This window comes from Rhincodon typus, chromosome 37 (assembly GCF_021869965.1).
Source record: "Rhincodon typus isolate 14 chromosome 37, sRhiTyp1.1, whole genome shotgun sequence".
In the NCBI taxonomy this organism is placed as follows: domain Eukaryota; kingdom Metazoa; phylum Chordata; class Chondrichthyes; order Orectolobiformes; family Rhincodontidae; genus Rhincodon; species Rhincodon typus.
The window spans coordinates 835,979-856,861 of NC_063368.1; the positions used below are offsets into that span (position 1 = coordinate 835,979).

General features: G+C 42.1%; 1 protein-coding gene across 2 annotated transcripts in view; it reads right to left on the reverse strand.

Annotated features, from left to right (window-relative positions):
- LOC109916016 (SUN domain-containing protein 2) overlaps nt 1–14,252 on the reverse strand; it is a 76,036-nt gene extending 61,784 nt beyond the window's left edge. Inside the window, exons 1-8 of one of the 2 annotated variants that reach the window (XM_048617599.1) lie at nt 14,022–14,252; nt 13,115–13,270; nt 11,335–11,403; nt 9,768–9,861; nt 9,167–9,228; nt 7,193–7,323; nt 4,236–4,472; nt 1,946–2,023 (exon numbers count right to left, since the gene is read on the reverse strand). In XM_048617599.1, the coding sequence (XP_048473556.1) occupies nt 1,946–2,023; nt 4,236–4,472; nt 7,193–7,323; nt 9,167–9,228; nt 9,768–9,861; nt 11,335–11,403; nt 13,115–13,270; nt 14,022–14,178 (984 nt within the window). In that variant the 5' untranslated portion in view covers nt 14,179–14,252. Of the gene's footprint in view, nt 1–1,945; nt 2,024–4,235; nt 4,485–7,192; nt 7,324–9,166; nt 9,229–9,767; nt 9,862–11,334; nt 11,404–13,114; nt 13,271–14,021 lie in introns of both variants that reach the window. The other variant, XM_048617598.1, reaches the window with a different exon arrangement.
- Nucleotides 14,253–20,883: the final 6,631 nt, after the last annotated feature.

Genomic DNA, 20,883 nt, shown 5'->3' on the forward strand with positions numbered 1-20,883 from the left:
GGCAGTGGGTCCTGTTTAGTTTGGGATTGCGGTCGGCATGGACTGATTGGATCAAAGGGTTTGTTTCCATGCTGCATGACTGATTCTAATCCTTCAGACACCCAGAAAACCCCCATATGCTACTAGTTCAAAATTCAAAAGCAAATTAGATAAAATAGAAATAAATCACACCCTACACCAGAATTACATCCACGATTTCTTTAATATGAATATTAACTTCCCATTCTCACCTTTTAGGGAACCAACACTGTAAAACTATAACTGTGTTGTTCCTAGATTACTCCTTACCTTCTGAAAAGTCCTGGACATTAATCTGGAACTTTCCTCGCTATCAACGATACCTCCTAATTTTGTATCACCCACAAACTTACTGATCGTACCTTGTACATTCACATCCAGATTGTTTATGTAAATAACAAATAACAAAAGTCCCAGCACCGATCCCTGTGGCACACCACTAGTCACAGGCCTCCAGTCCGAGAAATAACCTTCAACCATCCCCCTCTGCTTCCTACCATCGAGCCAATTTTGAACCCAATTAGCTAGCTCTCCCTGGATCCCATGCAACCTAACCTTCACGGCTAGCCTGCCATGTAGGACCTTGTCAAAGGCCTTACCAAATTCCATATAGACATCATCCACTACCCTACCATCATCTATCCTCTCGGTTACCTCAAAGATTTATCAGACAGGACTTCCCACGCACAAATCCACGCTGACTATCCCTAATCAGACCTTGACTATCCAAATGTTGGTTGATCCTGTCCCTCAGTATCGTCTGCAATAACTTACCTACTACTGATGAAGGCAGGCTGGAGTGCACCATCATCCCACCACTCCACATGGGTCACAATATAGAATAAAATATTGTATTAATATCATATTTTTAACAAGACAAAACAAGTTTCTTAATAAACAGTTATGGGTTTAGCTATCAAACCAAAGCTCGTTCAGCACAGATGCAGCCATTGTTTAACAGAGTTAGTAACAATGAAGTGTAAACGACCACACACACACACACACACACACACTTTGGCTAATGAGTTGTTCCTGAAGACAAAAGGATAAAGGATAGGATACAGTAATACAGCATGGAAACAGGCCCTTCAGCCCAAACTGGTCCATGCTGACCATGGCGCCCACTCAGCTAGTTCCAATTGCCCGCATTTAGTCCATATCCCTCTAAACCCTTCCCATCCGTGTACCTTCCCAAATATTTTTAAAATGTTGCTATTGTACCTGCCTCAACCATTTTCACTGGCAGCCCATTCCATAATATGCACCACTCTCTGCATGAAGAAGTTGCCTCTCACTTTAAACCTATGGCCTCTAGTTTTCAATTTTCCATTCCTCGGAGAAAGGATGTTTCAGAATCTGTTTCTGGGATGTTCTGGTACGTAGTCAAGTCACTAGTCATGCATAATTGTCTCTAAAATTTATTCTTTAAAAAGAACAAATAGGTTTTACCTGGAATTGATGTGGAGGGTTTCTTTTCAAAAATGAGAAAGACAGAGACACAGATCAGCTGGGCAGCTTGTTCCAAGCAAGCTTCCCTCCAACTCAGCTTGTTCTTAGTGGCCTTCCCTCCAACTCAATTTGTTCTAACAGGCTTCCCTCCTAATAAACATGATACAGTGAGAACCTCTCTAAACCAGTAATCATTTGAAACCAGCCACAGCAAGCTATCACTAGACAAATGATTGAGGAAGTTTTGTCCAAAAAAAAAGTATGTCCGTAGCGAACAGTCAATGACCTCCTTTTTTAGAAACCATTCCAGGTATGTCCACCAAACTCAATAATTCCTCCACAAATTTTCAAAGTTCAAACCCTCCAAGCAATAGTAAACATAAAAGCTTCTTCAAAACACATCTTAACTATTTCTAACTAACTATTCAATAAATTTCATAGTCACTGACAGACCTCTACACACATTTACAAAACTCACCTCAGTTTGGCTATTAACCTTTAGCAGCAGCTGCTCCATTCGCATATCCTGTTGTTGCCGGATAGTGGCTATATCACTCTAGGGGAAGACAAAGACAAAACATTACCTCAAATTTTTCTTCTTGTACAAATGAAATCTTTTCCAGAATATTTATGAATGGAGTGAACTAGGGAACATGCACAATATATTAAAGGTTCAATGTACTCATGTTTTGAGCATGACCATACATGCACATGATTGATGACAGTAAGGCAGTGAATGTTATGGAATGAACTTGACTAAAGCATTTGACAGGGTCCCTCATGGTAGGCTAGTCCAGAAGATCAAATCACAGATAGAATCCATGGTGATTTGGCAAGTTGGATACAAAACTGGCTTGGCCATAGAAGACAGAGGGTAGTTATGAACAGATGATTTTCTGACTGGAGGTCTGTGTCCTGCAAGCAGCAGTGCTGGAACCTCTTGTTTGCAAAATATATAAAATTATTTGGATGAAAATGTCAATGGTTTGATTAGTAAACTTGCAGATGACACAAAAATTAGTGGAGTTGTGGATTTTGAGGAAGATTATCAAAGGATACAGCAGGATATTGATCAGATGGAAACTTGGGTGGAGAATTGGCAGATGTACTTTAATTCAGACAAGTGTGTGAGGTGATGCATTTTGGGAGGTCAAATGCAAAAAGGAAAATATCCTGGAAATGGCTGTACCCTTAAGAGCATTGGTATACTGAGGGGTCTTGATGTCCAAGTCCATAGCTCCCTGAATCATAAAATCCCTACAGTTTGGAAGCAGACCATTCAGCCCATCGACTCGGGGCGGCACAGTGGTTAGCATTGTAAAGCACCAGGGACCCGGGTTCAATTCCACCCTCAGGCAACTGTCTGTGTGGAGTTTGCGCATTCTCCCAGCTGGTTTCTCCCCACAATCCAAAGATGTGCAGGCTAGGTGGACTGGCTATGCTAAATTGCCTGTAGTGTTCAGGGATGTGTAGATTGGGTGAGTTACAGGGGGATGGGTCTGGATGGGATGCTCGGACGTTCGGTGTGGACTTGTTGGGCCGAAGGGCCTGTTTCCACACTGTAGGGATTGTATGATTCTATGATATGACTCCACACCACTCCTCCAAAGAGCACTCCACCCAGACCCACACCTCTTCCCACCATATCCACCTAATCTACACCTCCCTGGGCACTATGGAGCAATTTAGCATGGCCAATCCACTAACCTAAACATTTTTGGATTATGGAAGGAAACCAGAGCACCCAAAGGAAACCCATGCACACATGGGCAGAATGTGCAAACTCCGCACAGATAGTTGCCCGAGGGTGGAATCGAACCCAGGTCCCTGGCGCTGTGAGGCAGTGGTGCTAATCACAGTCATCATGCTGCCCCTGAAGGTGGTAACAGCAGTAAATAAGGTGGTAAAGAAGGCATGCTTGCCTTTGACGATCAGGGCACTGAGTGTAAAGTTGGCAAGTCATGCTGAAACAGTACAAGACTTTGGTAAGGGCACATTTGGAGTACTGACTGCAGTTCTGGTTGCCACATTATCGGAAAGATGTGGAGACTTTGAGAGAGTGCAAAAGAGGTTTACCAAGATATTGCCTCAGATGGAGTGTATAAACTATAAAGAAGAGTTTGGACAAACTTGGATTATTTTCAGTAGAGTGTCAGAGGCTGAGGGGTAACCTGCTAGAAGTACATAAAGTTATGAAAGGCATTGATAGGGTGAATAGTCGGTGTCTCTTTCCCAAGGTGGAAAGTCAAATACTAGGGGCATAGGTTTAAGGTGACGGGGTAAAGTTTAAAGCAGGCGTGTGAGGAAAACTATTGTTTTTACACAGTAGGTAGTAGGTTGCCTGCAATGCGCTGCCAGGGGAGGTGGTAGAAGCAGAAACCTTAGCAAAGTTTAAGAGGCATTTAGACAGATGCACGACTAGGCAGAGAATAGAGGGATATGGACCATGTACAGGCAGATGGGATTAGTTTAGAATTGCATCATGGTCAGCACAGACATGGTGGACTGAAGGGCCTTTCCCTGTGCTATACAGTTTCATTTTCTATATTCATACCACTTAATAACCACACTGCTGTGATTATCAGCAGTAGACTCAACATATCTCAGCTCACTCGGTTTACACTTCAATCATGTTTTTAAGGTGCGAGGAATAGAGATATAGTGTAGTGAGAAGCACCTGCTAAACCACTGAACACTACGTTTTAACGTCAGAAGTCAGAGCTCTACAATTAAAAGACGTTTTGAAGATGATGGGAATTAAAACTCACTTGAATCCTCAAGATTGAATCATTCGACCGCTCATCTTGCGCCATCTCTTGTTGTTGATGGGCAAACTCTTCAAGCAGTTTGATCACCTCCTCCCGTGTAAGTGGAGGTACAACTGGGACATTTTCCCTTTCAGCTACTGGCTGTACTCGCTGATTGGGTTCACTGTCTTGTTGTAACAGAGTATGAAAGTCTGAAGCCAGTTGTGCCAACTGCTGTTCCATTTTCTGCACACGAGACTGCAAATCAAGCTAAACATTAAAAGAAAGTTCCTCGCCGGAAGATGGCTTAAATATTTTAAAATTAATATTTCCTCTGCAAGGTTTGAATCTGGAACGTACTGTACCAAAGGAATGAAAGATTATCGGGGGTATGTAAAAATGTAAAGTTAAAATTAATATCAGATCAGCCATGATCAATTGGTCACTGTTATTAGAAATGCAGGCCATTATAACACTGACATTTAAACTGTCTCTTAATTTATGATTAAATTGAAAGGCCTGAAATGGGGAATGATTAAGTCATTCTAAACTCTGCCTGGAGACATGGCAAACGAGGACCAGACCAAAACCTTCAAAATCAACTGGTTTTGACACTTTTACACAAAAAGGGCTGGAGCTGGTCCTTCTGGACATACCTAGAGACCAGGACAGAGAGAGATGCTGGTGAGTAAAACAAAAAAAGACCATCAGTGAAGCTATTGTTGAGAGAGGAGAATACTTGTGAGATTCAACCTTCTGTTCAGAACAAAGAAGAAACTAGGTAGGAATTTGGAGATTTAAGAAACAAGGAGCTGCCAGAGTGAACCTTGAGGCTAAATGAATACTCAGGAGACCGAGTGCAGTGATACTTCCAAGCAAAACAATCACCGTGGTGGGGCAGGGAGAAGGGCGACTTCTAGAAAAGTTGCAAGATGTTTATTTCTATCTACAAGTACACATATCAGCTTACAGCACGGTGTAACATGCAAAAGGGGCATAAAGGTTGCATTAGATAATGGTGAAGTACTTTTCCTGTAGTTTGACATATTAGTTGTCAATTAAGTAATGTTTAGTCTATGTTGATTTTAATCTTTGTTTGACAGTAAAAGTGCAGTGAGCCTAGTGCAGCAAAGTGGGATTAGTGTAAATAGGTTGGCGCACACACCTTGGGTTGAACAGCCTCTTCTGTATTTATGACTCTGTGTTAAGGTCCTGGAATAGTCTGTATCTTAAATAGTAACATCTGGAGTTGGTAGAGGTGATGAAAGGGTGCATTCAGTTTTATTCTGCTCAATCTTCCTAAAGCAGGTCATTCTATTTGCCCAAGCCAGTGTATACACTGACCAGGAATGAGCACTTTGTTGTACATCAATGTCAGTATTTCTCCTAATCATTTGAAGCTGGATCCCGATCCAAGAATCAGTTTGAGAATGGCCTGCTATCTAACATTATCTGCTAGACTTGTTGGCAATGAGACGGAGGGGTTAGTTACATAATCGAGGACGATATCACCACACTTATGATGTTCAGCTCCTCTAGCTTCTTACACTGTGGATAACCAAACTGTGTTTCCAAGATCCTTTGCTCATGCACCAAGAATTTGGGCATTGAAGGGTACTTCTCTGATTTTATGTTGCAAGGTCTGGAAAAGGAGTCAAATACCAAAGGGACGAGGCTGCCGATGTACTATGAACAGGAGGCTAGAGTATAGGATTATAACTCATTAGCAAAAAGGTGATGGGTGCTTGACCTCTTTAAAATAATGATTTGCAGCATTGACAGAATTTTGCTTTTGTAATTAAATTCTTTGAGGCAGATTTAGAAAAGAAAATGTTCCTACACAAGTGGAAACACCAAAAATATAAAATTACCATGAATAAATCCAACAAGGAACTCAGGAGATAATTCTTTACTAGACATCAATTAGAATCTGGAATTTCTTAACAGTCATTGAGGTAACAGTGTAGATGCATTTAAGGTGAAGCTACAGAAGCACCATTAGGGAGAAAAAGGATAGGTTGATTGAATTAGATGGAGACAGATGGAAGGGGGCCAGGGTGCAACAAACACCAGAAGTGACCAGTTCAGCTGATCTGCTTCTGTATTCCAGACTCAATGCAATTTAATGCAACTTCTGAAAGTGCTACCAAACCCATTTGCCCACTTCCTCCAGTCAAACACCTTCTCCACTTTCAGTTCGATTATTAGACCAATGAGGATGTTGCTACTGCATTTGCAAACAGAAGTATAGGTGTCACATGAGGTGCCTATAATGATAGCCTTGCATGAAATTTACTTGGACTAGGATACAACTACTTCTATTCTTGTGGTCAGGATCGAGGATGGTTTCTGTAGCAATTGTAATGAGATCAGCCAGCTGGACAACATAGGAGTTCCCTGGTTGGGGCTGTTCATCTGGTCCAATCTGGGAGCCTAGCTGACATAATAAAAAAGGGGAGTGTCAGAGATGCTGATATTGTGGTAGCTGACTCTGAATGAGGCAGTACTAAAGTTGAGGACTGTTCATATGTAAATAATGAGTGACTTGGTGACGAATACCTGCCCCTGTGAAGTTATTTCAGATTTGAATAGGATAGAGTTTGTAGGAGGGACACTGTGTGACCGAAACAATCTTCAGAGAGCCAGTAAGGTTGCTTATCTCCTTGTGGTAGTGCAGGAGTTTCAATAAGTGCAGGTCTTTGCTGGATAGTCATTGGTTCAAAACCTCTCCTAGATTGCAACCTGTTGGAAACTCCAAATCAGCTGCATTGGGATGTGTCTACCTTCCACTTTAGGGATAAACATACTCTGGATTGGAGCATTTGAATTTATAGCCGTAACTGTTAGACCACATCAGATAGAAGACACATGGGCATGCATTGGAAAGATAGATGAACACAGACAAGGAGAGTTTGACAAAAAACATCCCAAGGGCACAAACTTCGACCAGATGAAGTGTTCATGCTGCTCCCCCTCACCTGTAAAGACAGATCCAATGTAGGAGCCACCAGCTTCTCTGGCCAAGCCGACCATTTTGAAGTTTCTCTTTCTATTTTTCCTGTCATCTCAGCTCGAGGCCGTGGCATTCTGAATATTAAAAGCCAAGCACCTGCCAAAACAAAAAAATGAAAATTCCTACTTAGTGACTGAAGCAAATGAGATGGCTAACCATTACTGATTAGAATATTCAGCATCAGAATGCATTGAATTGACTTCTCACAACTTTGTCCTGAACCCTACAATCCACCTATGTAACTCAATGCCCCATTCCCTACCCTCCACATGTATACCCTAGTGCCCCAAATGCCAGCCTCTACATTCCAGTGTCCCTCCTTCTATTCTGCATGTATATACCCCAGTTCCCTTTCTTCCGTTTACGTTACTCAGTGCTTATTTTCTATGTAGAAGGGAGGGACAATGGCCTAGTGGTATTATTGCTGGACTGTTAATCCAGAAACTCAGTGTTCTGGGGACCCAGGTTCGAATCCCGCCATGGCAGATAGTGGAATTTGAATTTGAAATTCTAAATATTTTATTGAATAAGAACCTAATGATGTCCTTTAGGGAAGAAAACTGCCATCCATACCTAGTCTGGCCTACATGTGACTCTAGACCCACAGCAATGCAGTTGACTCTTAACTGCCCTTTGGGCAATTAGGAATGAGCAATAAGTGCTGCCTGGCCAGCAACGCCCTCATCCCATGAATGAATAAATAAAATGTAACCCATTTGAGCTCCTTTCCTCTATGCACCCAGGGCTGCAAATTCTACCCTTTCTGTACATCAACACCACACCCCTATAACGATATACACAGACCAGTGTTTCACTTCCTAGCCTTTATATATCCCAGTCCCCACCTTCCTACCCCAGTGTCCCCCCCATAAGCCTCTTTTCATCTTAGTAGCTGTCTTCTAGCCTAGGCACCCAAGTGCCCCTTCCTTACCATTTACATACGTAGCTCATTGCCCCGTCCCAGCCTCTATATACCTTAACACCTCTATGTTGTCCCCAGTTCCGTGCACTTATACGCACCACTGCCCACCTTCACCTATTCACAGCCCAACGTATCAACCTTTAACATTTATGTATTTCAGTTTCCACCAATTCATCATTTTTTGAAAATTTGCACAGAACACAACACATTCAGTTCAACAGAATCACATCAGTGTTACTGTCCCCACAAATGTTTTCTCACTCACCTACACCTGACCTCACCAACATGTCATTCTACTTATTTCACCCATTTATCCATTTTCCCAAAAAATCCAGCCATGCTATTACCTCAACCCTTCATGGGATAGCATGTTCCAAACATTAACAACTGGAAATAAAACCGGTCCTTCAAAATTCCAGATTGGATCCATTAGCATCTGTCCTATATTTAAGGCAACTTTATTTTGTAGAATGATGGGGTTAATACTAACCTGCTGCTGAGAGAATGTGTGGATAGATCAAGTTATAAGTAAAGTTTCTTGAAGAAACTTTCACGAGCACAAGCAGCATGACTTTGAGATATTTAAAAACCCCAAACATGAAATAAGACAGTTTTATTGCTCCAAGCAAAAACATCTTCTCTGCATTCATCCTTAAAATATTCTACATTCAAATAATTTTCTAATCTTAAAAAGGTCACTACCAGGTCACCCTGCAGCTTTCCCTTTTACAACAAAAAGGGCCTAATTTCTTTACATTCATCCCAATACTCAGTTGCCTATCCCCTCTCTGCTACATTACACAATGCTCCACCTTCTTGCCTCTATATAGCCCATTTTGCATTCCCACTTACTGTATACCCCATTAGCAGCTCCCTTCATGCTAAAAGCCACGATCATGTCAACTTTTAAATAAAATCTCACTGATTTAGTTCTATTGAGATTTTGACATACAACATAATTGATGGCAATATTCTGGTCAGTACCTGTAGATGACTTTAAATGGAGCAAGTTCTTACCCAATAAACCAAGCAGAACCAGCAGACCCAACAGTAACCACTTCTTCACACTGGGGACACACCTGAAAGGGGAATGAAATAAACATGAAATAACTGATTGATGATCAGTTTGCAGACACAGAATCTCCCTCCACATTCATATACAACAGTGACCAACCAATAACAAACCAACAATGCATCAATAATCACAATAATGCATATCTACTATCAAAGGCTTGTGACGGTAGATTGTCCAAACCATCATAAACTGAAGTATAGCAGTGCTCATATCACCATCTGGATAACAAAAAGCTTGTGAAATCTGCAATAGTTTGGGCAATTAAACAGTCACCAACAAAATTCACAACTTGGAAGTACAAAAGTAGTATGCGCACACATACGTGCACATGCATGTATGTGTGTGGAGAGTTGCTTTGTAATGAATATTTTGGTGCCTGCATTACATACAATGCATGTTGGGTATTCCTGAGTGGGTAGGTACGGTGTCTCCCCTATTATGTAAAGTGAACGTTGGCTATTCTTAGTAGGGAAATCTTGAATCCTGTTTTGATAACTGAACGCAGACAGTGCAGCAAAGACCTCAGCTCCTAGCAGCACTCACCTAGACAGTGTATAGACATCAAGCAAGGAAGCTGCAGTTGTTAACTGGTACCAGGCTGTACCAAGCCACCAGTACACCATGGAAAAAGCTTTCCCTAATAGAGAAAGCAAATAGTTAGGAGAAAATATAATGACTCATAGATGTTAACAGTGCTCAGCTTGTTATATAGATATTTTCTAATCAATCTGTTCAGATGTTATTACACATCTTCTGAGCCAGTGGGACCCAAACACAGATCTCCCTGGCCCACAGGTAGGGACACTACCACTGTGCCACAAGAGCCCAGTCCGTTATGTAATGAAACTGTATACTGTAAATTGCTGATACTGTAGACCATCTCTGGCTAACTGACAAAAGTCTACAAAATTAAGAGAGGCGCGAGTAGAATGGATAGTTGGAGTTTTTTTCCCCCAGGGTAGAAATGCCAATTACTAGGGGACATAGGTTTAAGGTAAGGGAGCTGAGTTTAAAGATGTGAGAGGCAGGATATCTTTTACACATAGGGAGGTAAATACCTCGAATACGCTGCCAGAGTTGGTGGCAGAAGCAGATACAATAGCAACATTTGAGGTATCTTAACAGATACATAAACAGGCAGGGAATAGAGAGACATGGAGTGTGCAGAGGTAAAAGGTTTTTAAGCTGAGAAAGGTGTGATTTGTCAGCACAGGCCTGATGGGCCAAAGGGCCTGTTCCTGTTCTGTACTGTTCTTTTCTCTTCAGGTAATTATTATTCTCTTCCTCCCCTCTAATTGGTTATTACAGCACACTATGGGCACAGGAGGAACTGCAGATCCTGTTCGCACATCCCACACGCAGGGAGTAATAGATCGCTTTAGACTGGAGCACTCAAGCCAATGGCATTAGCCATACAGTTATGCAAGTTGGGATCAGGTAACAGTGCACAGCTTGTGGATTAAACCTGTCATTTCTGCTCCATACACTCACAAAACACCCCACTAAATGGCACTTATGGGTACCCAAAAGAAGACACAAATCTTAACATTGCAAAATTGGGAGGCTTTTTTTATTTATTTATTCATTTTGTGGGATGTGGGGGTCACTAGCAGGCCAGCATTTATTGCCTATTCCTGCAGCATAACAGGGATTAGACCATTTCACTGACAGTAAGTGTTATCATAATCAGTCCAATGCAGTACTAATAACCAGATGTACTGCACAGAATATTATGAAAAATTGTTCCTGTTTGTGGTGATTGTAATGAGGTCAGCCAGCTCTACCTCAGAATACGAGCTCCTTGATTGGGGCTGTTAAACTGATTCAATTAAGTGAGCCCTGGCAGGCATTTAAAAGGGTGAGTATCAGAGAAACTGGCACTCTGCTGTTGGCCTCTGAGGCAGCACTAAAGTCAAGGACTGTTCGCGTGTAAATAAAGGGTGACTTGGTGACAAAGCCTCTGTGGAGTTATTTCCCAGTTAATCATTGCATTTGAATTCAAGGAAAGAGCAAGGTGTTCCACCAGAATGAGATCCATTTTGTTGGGTTGAAATTGAGGATACTTGATGGAAAAATATGTTAAGATGGTAGGAAGAAATGTTGCCAGCACCTGGAGAGAGTGCAAAGATCCCGTTCCATAGCTTAGCAATGGGAGAAGCTGGTGCTGAATATACAGAGCCTAGAAAATGAGAAGTAAAAGAACACCTTATTAATACAAACTTCTCATGAAATCAGAAGTTTACAGAAGGAGGCCATTACCCCAGTATTTGTGTCACTCTTTGCTAAAGTATGCTAAAACTAATCCCACAGGACTTTATTTTCTTTTGCTTCAAAGGATGCCATAGTACCTGATCTAATTACTCCTCATGGTAAACAATTTCCTGCTTCAATATTCGCTGCATCAAAAAGTTTCCTAAACCTTTTTCCTCACGCGACTCATTATGAATGTAACAAATTAGGGAAGAGAGGAGATAATAAGGTGTCGAGATGGGAACAAAGCAGGCCAAGCAGCATCAGAGGAGCAGGAAAGCTGATGTTTCGGGCCTAGACCCTTCTTCAGAAATGGGAAGAGAGTAGGCCATTTGGCTTTCTAGCCTGCTACACCACTCAGGTCATAACGGCATACAGCACAGGGAATCCTTCAGCCGAATGTGTCTTAGCTGGCCATCAAGCACCTAGCAACTCTCAAGCAAAAACAGAAATTGCTTAAGAAATTCAGCAGGTCTGATAGCATCTGTAGAAAGAGAGAGTTAATGCTTCAAATCCAGTGATTCTTTGTCAGAGCTCCACAGATGCTGCCACTTCTGCGAGATTCTCCAGCAATTTCTGCTTTGGTTTCAGAGTTCCAGTATCCATAATTCTTAGTTTTATTTTATGCCCAGTAATGGTCTCTATACCCAAGGAAAACTACACATGCAACAGAGCTTCCCGAGATGAGAATGAAAAGAATGGAGCTATATCTTCTGAAGCTTAGAAGAATGTAAAGTACCTTAAAACGTATAAAATTGGTGGAGTAGATACTAAGAAACTGTCCGTGGCTAGATATTCTACAGCTATGGGTCATAGTCTCACTTGCCTGGATCAGTGGAGCTCCAACAAACGTTTGAAGATGCTTGACACATCCAGCACAAAGTGTTGGAACCTCATCCCCCACCTTCAACATTCACTCCTTCCACCATCCATTCAAAACAGTAGCAGTCTGTAATATCTACAAGATGCACTGCAGTAACTCACCAAGACTCCTCTGAAACCCCCTTGCAAACCCACGACCTCAACAACTTAGAAGGATACAGGCACCAGATGCTGAGGAGCACCTCGACCTGCAAGTTGCCCTTTAAGCCATCCACCATTCTGACTGGGATATCATTGTTCCTTCACTGTCACTGGTTCAAAGTCTCAGAACTCCCTTCGTTACAGCACTGTGAATATTCATCCATTACGTGTACTGCCATGTTTCAAAAAGGCAGCTCACCACTGCCTTTTCATGTGTAACAAGGGGATGTAGTAAATTCTGGCTTAGCTAGCCAACATCCCATGAGCAAATAAAAAGGCATTTTTCCTTTGTCTATAAATGCACAATGCTCACCATCCTACGTGTTCATATTAATTCTGTTCAGAGACCAATAGAAACCCCCAAATCCTCATGAATCCACATTGAGCCCACTCGGAGCTCCTTTAAACCACATGGAGTCCGTTCATAACCCTGCCCCAGCTCAACAAATTTCACCCTGCCTGCTACACCAAATTCATCTACAAAGCCCACCATTATGGTCTGACTCCATGTTGTGACCACACTGAAGTTCATCAATGGAATATACATGTGGGGTTGGAATATGGACGGTGACAGGGTGTGGGGAATAGAGAAGAAAAGTTGCTCAACATCCAATTACCCAGCTGCTCATCTTCAGAGGAGTATCCAGAAGTGGATGATGTGTAGATATCAGTGGAAGGTGGAGCTGACAGAATACTGCTCTTGTAGCCATTTGGTCTCCTTACCATTGCAGACAGCCTCTCATAATTGTCCTCGGCGCCAGGTGGGTCACCACCTGTTGGACATATTTTAACAGGTAACTGATCAAAAAAACTTATTCTATTAAACAGAAAGAGGGAAATCATTACAGCAGAGATCATAATCTCTCCCATCTTTCAGTCAGTCCCCAGTCCACCCATTTTCTGCCTGGTGGGTCAGGTTAAAATTGGCCCCAAAATCTAAAATTGTACAGCTAGGTTTTTCAACACATTCACAACCTGGGCATTAAAAATTCAGGGATACCACACTTTCCTCCACCAATATTCCCCCAAATATCACCTGGAATGATTTATAAAAATATATAATACATAGCAGGCTCCATCATGGGAGAAATGTGGTCTTACAGTAGTCACTAACTACAAGTGACATTACGTTAAAGAACTTCAAAATCAGATTTAGAAACCAAAGAAGGGAAAAAAGTTAAATGGGGCTCTATGGAGAAGGTTAAGGGGAGATTTAAAAGCTAAAAGATTAAGGCTAGCAAAATAATTGCAGGATTCTGGACAATGAACAAGGTACTGCGATTAATTAAATGGGCTGAATGGCCTCCTGCTGCACTGAATCATTAAATGGTTGAGTCTATTTATAGTCAAGAACTGTAACTGAGCTTCGAACCTGATGTTAGATCTGCTGTAAAGTTTCTCATGGTATTAAAATTGCAACGTAATATACAGGAGCAAATTATCATGGCCTCTTCATCAGTTACTCTTCCCTGGAGCAGCAGTTTCTGAAAAAAAAAAAATAACATTCCCTTGTAGGACACGTACCAATAGGCTCGGCGTCAGGCTCTGCCTCAGGCTCCTGCCAGTAAGAATCATGATTTATCTGTTGAGCCAGTGAGGTGTTCAGCATAGATGCACTGCTGATGTGACTGGCAAGGCTGCACTGACTATTGACTGAGCTGTTAGATATTGAGCGTTTCATGCTGGGCACGGGTGTACTGCGTGGTGTGAGCCCTGAACGTTTAGCAATTGGCTTTTTCTTGAATATCCTAAAAAGCAGAGAAAGGTTCATTAAATCATTAGGTCATCACCTGGACTTTTGAAAAAAAAACTTACATTTGTAGGTTACTAGAAATTCCTCTTGCAAATATATTTTAAAGCTCATTATGTTAGCAATGAAGGTAAATGTAGCAGCCATTTTCTCTATGTAGCAAATCCCATATAAAAATAAGAACAATTTGTGGCCTGTTAATTTGCTTTTGGTCATGTGAGGAAGCAAGCTAGCCCAGAAATCTGGAGAACATCCTGCTCTTTGTTTTTTCCAAGTTCAACCTATTCAATCTCTTAAATTAACCATGAGGACTAATGACTACAATAAAAGTACTAAAGGTTTACTGTTAGGGACATTGAGTTTACAATTCAACTAATGTTTTGTGTCATCTGTGAACTTTGAAATTTTCCCCTGCACATCAAGATCCAGGTCATTAATATATCTCAGGAAAAACAAAGGGTCCCAAACCTGGGGATTTCCACTGCAAACCTTCCTTCAGCCTGAAAAATATCCATTGACCAATACTCTGTTCTCTATTTTTCAGAGAATTTTTTGTTGCTACTGTCCCTTTCATTTCATGATCTATAACTTTCCTCACAAATCGTGTCACTCTCTCAAACACCTCTGGAAATACCACATCAACAGCATTGCCGTCATTGACCCTTTGTTACCACCTCAAACTCTAGCAAGTTAGTTAAATACAATTTTCCCTTTGGAAATCCTCTTCCTAATCAATTCACTTTGTTCCAAATGACTACTGGTTTCATCCTATACAACTGTTTCTAGATGTTTCCCAACCGTTGAAGATAAAATGACTGATCTGTAATTGTTGGGATTATCCTTAGAACCTTTCTTGAACAAGGCTGTAACGTCGGCAATTCCCTGGTCTTCTGGCAGCTTCCCCAAGTCCAGAGAAGACTGAAAGATTATGGCTGATGACCATGCAATTGCTTCTCTCATTTCCTTCAAAATCCTTGAACGCACCCAGTCCAAGTACATTGATGGAAAAACAGAACAGTACAGCACAGGAACAGGCCCTTCAGTCCACTAAGACTGCACCGACACATGATGCCTTTCTAAACTAAAAACCTTCTGCCTTTAAGTGGTCCTGCTATTCCCTGCCTGTTCATGTATCTGTCAAGATGCCTCTTGAACATTGCTATTTTATCTGCTTTCACCAACTCCTGTGGCTCCTCTGGCATCACATTCCAGATACTTACCTTTTGTGCAAAAAACCTGCCTCACCTTTTTTTAAACCTAATCCCTTTTACCATAAACCTACATACTCTAATAATTGACCTTTCTACCTGGAGAAAAAACTCCAACTGTCCATTCTATCCATGCAGTTCAGAATTTTATAAACTTGTATCAGTTTCTCCCTCATCCTTTGACATTCAAGAAGAAACAAACCAAGGTTGTCCAAACTCTCCTCATGGCTAATATCCCCAAAACCAGGCAATATCCTGGTAAACTGTTTCTGTAGCGTCTCCAAAGCCTCTACTTTGCCACATTACCAGAACAATCAGAACTTTATAATGATATTTCAAATGTGGCCTAATGAAAGTTCTACACAGAAGCCACATACATTCCCTTCCAAATCATTTATACATAGTACAAACAAGAGTCCCAGCACTGAACCCTGCAGAACACAACTGGTCACAGATCTCCAGTCTGAAAAACAAACATTCTTCCACCTTTTCTGAAGAAGGGTCTAGGCCCAAAACCTCAGCCTTCCTGCTGCTCGGCCTGCTATGTTCATCCAGCTCTACACCTTGTTATCTCTCATTCTTCCACTGCTACAGTCTTCTATGGCAAAGCCACTTTTGTATTCATCTTATCAGCTCACTACAAATCCCATGTGAATTCACCTTTTCATATCAGAGGGACCTTGTCAAAGGCTTTGCTAAAGTTCATATAGTCAACATCCACTGCCCTGGCCTCAACAATCATCTTTGTCACTCGCTGAAAAAATTCAATTAAGTTTGTGAGGCTCAACCTTGCCTGCACAGAACCATGCTGCCTATTGCTAATAAGTCCATATTTTTCCAAATGTGAGTAAATTCAATCCCTAAGAATTTTCTCCATAATTTCCCTACCGCTGATGTAAGGCTCACAAGCCTAACTTCCCAGATTATCCCTATTAACCTTTGCTTACAAAAGGAACAATGTTGGCTATTCACCAGTCCTCTGGGACATCTAAAAAGGACACAGATTTTGCACAAGACTCTAATAGTTTCCTCACCTGTCTCCCTCAGCATTCTGGGATAAATCTCATCAGGTCCTGGGGACCTGTCCAACCTCATGCTTTTCAAAACACCCAATACCACCTCTATTTTATATCAATTTACCCCTGCTGAGACTCACCAATCACCAGGTCCTTCTCCTTTCTGAATACCGATGAAAAGTATTTGTTAATGACTTCATCCCCTTCTTCTGGCTCCACGCATAAGTTTGCTCCTTTGTCCTTAAGTGCACCTACCCTTTCTGAAGCTACACTCTTGCTCCATAACTACGTACATAAATATGCAAATCCTTAGGATTTTCCTTATTTCTGTTTGCCAAAGACAAATCCTGGCCCCTTTTAGCCCTCTTGAATCCTTGTTCAAGTTCTTTCCTGCTAACTTTGTATACTTTAAGGGCTCTGTCTTTCTTCGGTTTCCTTATGTGTCCCTCTGTTTTATTTTTGAATGACAATTTCTCTTGTTATCCAAGGTTCCCAAATCTTGCCATTCTTATCCTTCATTTTCACAGCAGAGTGCTGGTCCTAAACTCTAATCAACTGGCCTTTGAAAGATTCCTACATGACAAATGTGGGTCTACCCTCAAACAGCCACCCTCAATCTACATTCCCCAGTTCCCGTCCAATATGGTGGTAGTTAGCCTTCCCCCAAGGACTACTTGCGTCCTTACCCATAAGTAACTTAGAACTTAGAGAATTATGGTCACCATTCCCAAAGTGCACCCCCACTGAAACTTCAATCATCTGGACAGGCTCATTCCCCAATATCAGGTCTAGGACTCTCCTTCCCTAGTAGGATATTTACATATTGTTTCAAAAAACTGTCCTGGTCACACCTAACAATTTCACCCCGATCCAAACCCCTGGCACTAAGCAGGTAACTATCGGGGAAGTTAAAAATCACCCACCACATGCTGTTTTCATATTTTTCCATTATCTGTCGGCATATCTATTCACCTATCACCCACTGGCTGTTGTGTGGCCTGTAGAACAATTTCAAAGTGATTGCACCCTTCCTATTCCTGACCTCTACCCATATTCCCTTGCTGGATGATCTCTCAGTACAGATGTGACATTCTCCATAATCAATAATGCAACTCCCTGTATCATGCCTGAAACATATAAATCCCAGAATGCTAAACTGCTAGTATTGCCCCTCTCTCAACCAAATCTCTGTAATAGTGACATCATAAATGACATAAATTACTCCAAGCTGCAAGTTCATCTTCCTTACCTATGATGCTCCTCACGTTAAAACAAATGCACCTCACACCACCAGTCCTGCTGTGTTGAGTAACCTCTCCCTGTCCATTTTTCTTCGTAGCCTTAGTCTCCAACTCCTGCTCAGTCATTTTACCTGCTCACCTACTGCTCTGGCTCTCTCCTGACTTAACTCCCTGAACTCCCTTTGCAGGGCCTTATCTCTCTTTCTCCCGCTTATAACTATCAAAATTGACCCAACCACTCACTCTCCCTTTTCACAATACCCTGTGCCCCACTCAGAGAGATCATTGAACCTTGGTACTAGGGAGGCAATAGACCATTTTGGAATCTTGCATGTAGCCACAGAAATGCCTGTGCCCCTGACTATAGAATCCCCAATCACTACTGCTTGCCTACACTTCCACTCTCCATACTGTGGAACAGTGCCAGTCATGGTGCCACTGGTCTAGCTGCTGCTTTCCCGAGCGGCTATTCCTTCAAACAGTATCCAACACGGTACACCTGTTTGAGGGGGGAATGGCCATGGGAGAACTCCTGCACATGTTTACTCGCCTTTCAGTGGTCACCCAACTCTTGTCTGTGTAGCCCTAACTGGTGGTGTGACTGGCTTTCTAAACATGCTATCCATAACATTCTCAGCCTCAATGATGCCCCATAGTAAGTCCATCTGTCACTCTAGGCACAACATGCAGCAATGATGCAAGTCATCTAGTCAGTTTGCCAGAAACAAAGAAATGGAATTTATTCTGGATAAATGTGAAGTAATACATTTCAGGAAATGCAACGAGGCAAAGGAATACACAATACATGGGAGAATACCAAATTGTATGGAGGAACAGAGGGACTGTAGTAATTATAATGAGGTCAGCCAGGTGGACCTCAGAACATGAGTGCCCTATTGGGCCTGCTAATCTGGTCCATTCATGGAACCTTGGCTGACAGATATAAACAAGAATGTCAGAGGTAGCTCTGAGAGCGCTGGATGGGGGTCAAAGACTCTCCACAAGTAAATACAGGGTGACTTGGTGATGGGATACTGGGATCTAGGTGAGTTGTTTCAGTGACAACAAGAAAAAAAAAAGCACGTTCCTGAAGAAATTTGCTCGCAACAGTTGTCCGAGTTGGGGCAAGCATTCCTGGCATTATGCTGTTATTTAGGAAGCTTGACTTGTTCAATCCTGCCAAAGACTGGACCCAGTATGTGGAACGAATGCATTATTTTTTCCCAAACAAATGACATTGGGGCAGATAAAAAGCAACGAGCAATTCTCCTGACAGCTTGTGAACCTGCAGCTTTTTCACTTATTAGGAACCTAACTTTCTAAAAGACACCAGATACTAAAACCTTTCAAGAGTGAATGGATTTAGTTAAGCAATATTACAATTCCAAGCCTTCTCTAATTCAGAGATACTATCAGTTTTACATGGCAATTCAAGAACCAGGGAAATCCATCAGGGTTTTTGACTGGATTAAGATGACTAGCAGAGGCATGAGACTTTGGTTTAACCCCTAAATGAGATACTGAGACACCATTTGGTACGTGAGGTTAATGATGTAACCATGCAGAAGTGCCTACTAGCTGAAGCCCAACTGGACTTCAAACAGGCACCACAAATGGCTTTATCATGGGAAAATGCGGCAAGTGGAGCACATGCAGGGTATTCCGATCGGACTGGACACCCTTGCCAGTCCAACTGGGCTTGTGGGACATCCTGAATGAAGGCAATTGTATAGCTTCACTCAGGACATAGCTCTAAACAGAGGGACTCTAGGTCAGCCCACAGCAAAACCCCAAAACAAAGCCATGCCTCGGCCAAATGGTTAACATTTTCTTCAGAATCCAGGCCAGCAGGCCATTGTAGACCCTGTCAGTATGTTGACTGGACACAGCAAAAGAGCCCCACTAGACTTAAACAGAACTTATAGGTTGATATCCAGGAGAGTGCACACACTGGAGAGTCTACCTACATCTGGGTCAGAACAGTTAAATTGCTTGGCAACATCCAAATCAGAACCAATCCAAATAAAAGTCTGGTTAAATGGTCACATGGTTGTAATGAAGCTTGATACCAGAATGGCTGTATCAGTGATTGCAGAGCTAGTCTTTAACAAAATTCACTCTGGTCTCCAACCCTTCTGTTTGTGCAAAACTTCGACAAAACTGAGAAGCTATACTGGGAAGTTTCACAGATTAGGGTGCAGAGGAGATTTACCAGAATGCTGCCTGGACTGGAGGGCAGGTCTTATGAGAAAAGGTTGAGGGAACTAGGGCTTTTTTCATTGGAGCGAAGGATGAGAGGTGATTTGATAGAGGTGTACAACATGATGAGAGGCATAGATAGGGTGGATAGCCAGAGACTTTTTCCCAGGGCAGAAGTGGCTATCACAAGGGGGCATAAATTTAAGGTGATTGGAGGAAGGTATAGGGGAGATGTCAGAGGTAGGTTCTTTACAGAGAGTGGTGGGTGCATGGAATGCTCTGCCAGCAGCAATAGTAGAGTCAGATACATTAGGGACATTTAAGCGACTCTTGGATAGGCAGATGGATGATAGTAAAATGAAGGGGATACAGCTTAGTTTGATCGTAGAGTAGGATAATAGGTTGGTACAATACTGTGGGCCAAAAGGGCCTGTACTGTGCTGTACTGTTCCATGTTCCATGTTCCATTAAGGGTAGAACCTCAGTTGGTTCAGTTACCGCTGACTGATTCAGGCCCAAGCTTGATGGTACAAAATTAGTTCAGAAAGATTCAACTAAATTGGCTCAACATTTTTCAATTAGAAAAGTGGCTGCTGGAGTAAAGCGCTAATTAAATACCCAGAAATTTTTTCAGGAACATCTAGGGACTATCAAAGGAGCCAGAGCCACCTTGCATGACCAGGAAGCAATTCCACGATTCTGCAAGGCCCACCCAGTGCCTTTTACCTTTTGAGCAAAAGTAGAGGCAAGAATCAGGAGGCTGGAAAGTGAAGAGATCATCAAACCAGCACAGTTTGTAGAATAGACAGCATTAGTCATGCTGATCGTGAAGCCTGACAGGTCGATTTGCCTTTTTGGGGGGTTTTAAATAAACGGTAAACTACTTTTTTGTAGCTGGATAAATACCCAATCCATCGCACAGAGGATTTATACACAAGGAGGCTGTCCTCACAAACCTGGACATGAGCCATG